The sequence below is a fragment of the Tupaia chinensis genome, unplaced genomic scaffold, assembly GCF_000334495.1.
Source record: "Tupaia chinensis unplaced genomic scaffold, TupChi_1.0 Scaffold148073_1, whole genome shotgun sequence".
In the NCBI taxonomy this organism is placed as follows: domain Eukaryota; kingdom Metazoa; phylum Chordata; class Mammalia; order Scandentia; family Tupaiidae; genus Tupaia; species Tupaia belangeri.
This window is the reverse complement of record NW_006207923.1, coordinates 89199-94972: the sequence shown is the minus strand read 5'-3', so window position 1 is coordinate 94972 and position 5774 is coordinate 89199. Positions and strand designations below refer to the sequence as shown.

At 40.1% G+C, this 5774-nt stretch overlaps 1 protein-coding gene and 1 long non-coding RNA gene across 2 annotated transcripts in view; one reads left to right on the top strand and one right to left on the bottom strand.

Moving 5' to 3' along the window:
* The window catches only part of GLA (galactosidase alpha), a 14987-nt gene extending 14485 nt beyond the window's left edge, over nucleotides 1-502 (top strand). The window contains exon 7 of the mRNA XM_006170152.3: nucleotides 84-502. Coding sequence (XP_006170214.1) covers nucleotides 84-356 — 273 coding nt within the window. The 3' untranslated portion in view covers nucleotides 357-502. The remainder of the gene's footprint in view (nucleotides 1-83) is intronic.
* A 2498-nt stretch (nucleotides 503-3000) lies between these two features.
* Nucleotides 3001-3959, bottom strand: LOC106734072 (uncharacterized). The gene is made up of 2 exons (XR_001369831.2): nucleotides 3899-3959; nucleotides 3001-3157 (listed from the first exon to the last, which is right to left on the bottom strand). It is a non-coding gene; the product is annotated as an uncharacterized LOC106734072 (long non-coding RNA).
* Nucleotides 3960-5774: the final 1815 nt, after the last annotated feature.

Here is a 5774-nt window from a genome sequence, read left to right as displayed (position 1 = left end):
TCTAAAAATAAGAATGAATGCCAAACTAAAAAGGCAGCTTGTTGCATTATTAAGCAATCACACCTATTTTCTTGGCTTTTCAGGAAGACAACGTTGAGGTGTGGGAACGACCTCTCTCAAACTTAGCCTGGGCTGTAGCAATGATCAATGTGCTGGAAATTGGTGGGCCTCGTTCTTATTCCATCCCAGTTGCTTCTCTGGGTCGAGGAGTGGCCTGTAATCCTGCCTGCCTCATCACACAACTCCTCCCAGTGAAACGGAAGGTGGGGGTTTATCAATGGACTTCAAGCTTGAAAATGCGAATAAATCCCACAGGCACTGTTTTGCTTCGGATAGAAGAAACAAGCTACTTATAAAAAAAAAAAAAAAAAGCTTACCTTAAAATGTGTATTTTGTTCTCAAAATGACTACCCTACTTTTCCTGTCCATCTTTTCCCCTACTCCCACTTAAAAATGCTCTATTTCTTTGAATAAACTTTTCCTGTTGGAATTTTTAAAATAATGCTTCTAAAGGTATTCTAAAGAGAACAGCCTAGGGGGACCAGGAGTTGGCGTAATGACTGTCGCTGGACTACATTCGCTGGACTCCCATGTAGTTGACCGCGATTCAAGTCCCAGACCCAGTGGCTTAAATTGATGCCAGGTGCCTGTGCATGCGTGCCCAAGATCCAGAGAAGAGAAAGGAGAACTGCACCGTGGCCATCCCCCCTGAGGGGGGTGATCTCTCGCTTTCTGTGTCTGATGAGTACTCACACCCTATAGCAAAAACCTCTCCAAAAAAGGGGGGGGGGGACTACATGTGGCATTCAAAATATATTAGCATCAAACTCATATTTTCTTTCCATGAACTTTCCTTGTAAGACAAGCTTGTGTACCTCTGTCCAGAAGACTGCCCTCCATCTTAGGATGAACTGCCTTATTTCATGGGGCCCTACAAGAGGCAGTGATCTTAAATCTGGTGAATGTGGGTATGGATAATTTCAAAGGGATTCTCATTCTCTTTCCCAACTTTTTCCACAATTGGTTTGCCTAAGAAACCTTTTGTCAGGGTCAGCAGGTAACATAATGGTTAAGATGCTGGACTCCACATGGCCTACTGTGGTTTGAATCCTGGACTTTATGGATTGAAAATCATGTTCGGTGCTTATGTGTGCATGGCTAAGATTCCAAGAAGTGATAATTTACTTTCCCTGTCTCTTCTCTGTGAGCACACATGCCCTATAGCAAAAGCCTAAAAAAAATTGTCAAGGCTTCAAGCCTTCTATATGACTATCACCCTTCTATATGAGCAAAAATATAAAGGCAAGCACCTCACTCATCCTGAACGTACATACTCAAAGGCCCATTTAAGAACACAAAGTACGTTGGAAAAATTGTTTTGCCTGTCAGATGATTAACAATTATTTCCACTTAAATTGGAGGATCAAAATCCCCAATTGTTAAAAGGTTAAATAAAATTGTTAAACCCAGACCTGTTCACCTATGGGTATATAATTAGGAAGGAAACTGCTCCACCTTGTCAAGATGCACTTCCAATTATGGTGGTATAGAGGTTAAGGACCTGGATCCCCACATGGCCAGCCCCATAATTCCTGTTCCAGACCTGGTGGCTAATAAATCATGCCAGGTGGGGTCAGCAAGTGGCAAGGTGGTTAAGTGTTAGACTCCCACATGGTGGACTGTAGCTTGAGTCCCAGATCTGGTACCTTTGCTTCTCATCTTCCCTCTCTCTTGCTTTTACTGAGCAGGCATACCCTATGGCAAATTTTTAAAATGAAATTAAATAATCCTTTAAAAGGAAATCATGCTAGGCACTATCCCTAGAGAAAGGACTATGTGTGGCCATCCCCCCACAGGGCATGATTTCTGTCTCTGGTGAGCACATGGACCCTTACAGCAAAAATCTTTTAAAAAAACAAATATAGCAGGGACCAGCAGGTGGCATGGTAGTCAAGGTGCTGGACACTCTCACAACTGTGGTTCAGGTACTGGACCTGGTGGCTTGCTTCCTCATTTTCCCTCTCTGCTCAAATCAAGTCAAAGAATAAATAAAATTCTAAAAAAAAAAAAAAGAAGTATAGCTTACTTGTTTTAAATTACATGACTTGCATAGTCTTGCTACAGAATTAGAGCTGCCATATACCAGTAAAGGAATTAACAGAGCAAAAGAATCTATGGGATGGAGGGGACCAGCAGTTAGCGTAATGACTGTGTCGCTGAACTCCCATGTAGTCGACCACGGTTCTAGTCCCGGACCCAGCGGCTTAAACTCAAGTTGGGCACATGTGCGTGCGCGCCCAAGATCCCGAGAATGGATTGGAAGGGATTGCTGCGTGGCCATTCCCCCTGGGGGGTGATTTCTTGCTTTCTATCTCTATCTTTCTGGCGAGCACACACGCCCTATAGCAAAAACCTCTACCAAAAAAAAAAAAAAGAATCTATGGGATGGGAGCCTATACTTACAAACTCGATCTGACAAGGGGTCAATAAGAAATTCACACTACCAAAAAAAAAAAAAAAAAAAAAAGCACTAAATGGGCAAAAGACCTAAACACATTTTCAAAAAGACAAATGGCCAACTAGGACATGAAAAAGTGCTCAACCTCACTTATATGAAGTATAAAAACTAGATCATATCACTCCAGCCAGGATGACTGTCAAAAAAAAAAAAATCAAGTGTTAGCAAGAATGTGGAGAAAAGAGAACCTCCTAACAGTTTATGGAGGGGCCATCAGGTGGCGTGGTGGTTAAGGCGTCTGGACTCCCACATAACTGACTACAGTTCGAGTCCTGGACCTGGCAGTTTGCTTTCCTTCTCTCTCACTGTCTCTCTGGTAAGATAATGACAATAAAATTTAAAAAAAAAAAAGTTGATGGTAATGTAATTAGTGCACCCATTAATGGACAATATGGAGGTGAGTCCCAAAACATGAATAGAACTACTCCTGTGGTCTAGCAGTTCACTACTGGGTATATATTCCAAATGAATGAAGTATGTCAATCATACCTGTGTCCCATTTTATTGCAGTACTTTCCACAGTAGCTGAATCAATCAAATGTCCATGAAAGGATGGACCAACATGTGGTGATATATAAACAATGGAAAATTAGCCTTTAAAAACAATGAAATCCTGTCACTTGCAACAACATGGATGCCCTGCGAAGACATTAAGTGAAATAAGTCCCACACAAAAAGCCAAATCCAGCATGATCTAAGTCATGTATAGAATAGAACACAGTTGTTTTCATAGAGATAGAATAGTAGTTACCAGAGGCTGGACGAGGGGGAAGATGGCTGAGATTGGTCAGCTGATATGATAGGTGGGAGTCAATTCTTTATCCCATAGTAGGATTATTAACAATGTGTATTTTAAAACAGCTACAACTTAGGACATTGACTGTTCTCATTACAAAGAAATCATGAATATTTAAGGTGATGGATAGGGCATCAACCTGATTTGGTCCATATGCAATGTATGCACATACCAAATCAGGCTGCATTCCAAAAACATGTACAATTCCTGTGCAATCATAAACAAGACTGAATAGGATGTATAATTTGAAACTATTAAGAGGCATTTTAAATAATGGACAGAATAGCCTGTATGATTCCACTGGGGAGCTTAATACCCCAGAAATCCTATTCTAATATTCTCTGTAGTTATTCCACATAAAAATATTTAACCTTTGCTTTTTAATGCTGATCAGATCTCACAAAGCCCCAAGTGGTTAAAATGCCAAATTAGATGATCACAACATCTGATGTGAGCTCAGCCAGCCAGATTTAATTCAAAACAAGTAGTACCATGAAATCAAATTTCCCCAAAAGGGGAATTTTATTGATTACTTTATTCCCTTACAAACAGACCAACTGTAATCAAATGAGGTGAACATTCACCTCAGGATTTTGCCATCTTCATAATAGAAAAGATGAGTCTTAGAACTGGATCACTTGACCCTGTAACAGAACAGAAAAAAATGCTGAGTTTGAGCACACGTGCCCTGTAGCAAAAAAAAAAAAAAAAAAAAAAAAAAAAAAAAAAAAAACTTTTCCTTAAGAGAGCACCAGACTATATTAAGGCAAGTCTCAATGTTCCTTTCTCACTTACATCAAGATCAAAATCAGCTGGGGATCTAGTTATTTTCTAAAGATTGCCCCTGATCTCTATGCCACAATAAAATGAGTAAGCAGAACACTTCTCCAAACAGAATTAAAGCTATACAGAAAAGACTTTACCTTCCACCCATAATTACATACCTTTCTCTTTTTATCTCCTCCCAGTTCAAAATGCTTACATCTCTTGATAGCCAGCATTCTCTTAGATCTGCAGTTGGGCTCAACACATTCAAGCCTCAGCACAATCTTCTTTGTAGTTTTTGCCTGGAAGATTTAAGTCAAACCCCTGATAAACCACTATAGAAAAATCAGTTTTTTAATAAACATAAGTATAATGGATTTAGTACTATTTAAAAACAAAGCTTTGCAAATGAAAATTGCTACAACTTGTCTTTAACTATAGGGAGAAGATAATGTAAAAATCAGTGAATTTGAGAGAGTAGCAACAGCAAAGGTGATGGGTTATCTAATTACCAAGGTCCACTTCCAAATCTTCATTCAGATCCTAGAACTTCCTATCAATTAACTACTCATTCAAATGACTTGAAACTTGAGGCTTTTCAACAGCTCTGCATAGGTCATAACATTCCACATACACAAAAACAAGTCAACCAAGCCTATGTCCATTGGATATAAACACAACTCACACAATTCATTAAACAAGCTTCTTTTTAAAAGATCAAGTCTCCCAAATCGTCCTATAATTTTGTACAGCATTCAAGTACATCCAACTGAATTGTTTATCTCATGCTACTTTCCCCATTAAAGTTCCATTTTAAGTCTGCCCCTTTAGCCAGTTCTCCTTCTGCTAATCTGCAGTTCTGGAAAGACCAAACCCTAACATGTTGACAGAACCTCCCCACCCTCAAAACAAGTTACCAAAACATGAAAAGGCACTCAAGCATTCTGTTTACCACTCCGAGGTCAAACTGCACCCAAATGAACACTAAATCAATGTCCTAATACTGTCTCACCCAGGCTGGCTGAGGCACAAAATGCAGAAAGAAAAGTTACAGGGAATGCTATGACATCATCCAGGCAAAACTACTGTTAAGTGATAGCCTAGGGCCTGGAGTGGGACAGAAACTCATTCAGCCTGAGGATAACAAAGCAGAATTCAGGAGGCCAGTGGCAGGCCTACTTGACTAGTCTAAGGAGCTTAGAGACCTCAAGAAACAGGCAGCAGATTCACTGCAGGCTTGTAGGCTGAGAAGCAAAATAACTACAATGCTTGCTTCAACCAAGAGGTGGGGATTCAAACATGATAAGAGATAAGGAACAAGGTAAGGAACTACTGGAGTACTCACACTCCAGTCCTTAGGCAACAGGGTGCATTCCTTGATTTTTGCCTCTTCAGACGTGTGGACTATAGACGACAAACGCCAAGACCCAATACCACAGTAAGTGGGAAAGTTGTTAAATAATAATTACCACTAACCTTTTTCCGGAAAATAGGCTTAGTCTGTCCACCATAGCCACTCTGCTTCCTGTCATAACGTCGCTTTCCTGGGAAAACAAAGCTATTTGTTACAGTATGCTTAAAACCATACATCACAAGAGCCAAGTGAAAAATGCTTAGGGTTTTACCTTGAACTAACCAGCAAACATTAATGCCCACACCAATGGGAAAAGAAAAACCTTGGTTGGAGATCATGGT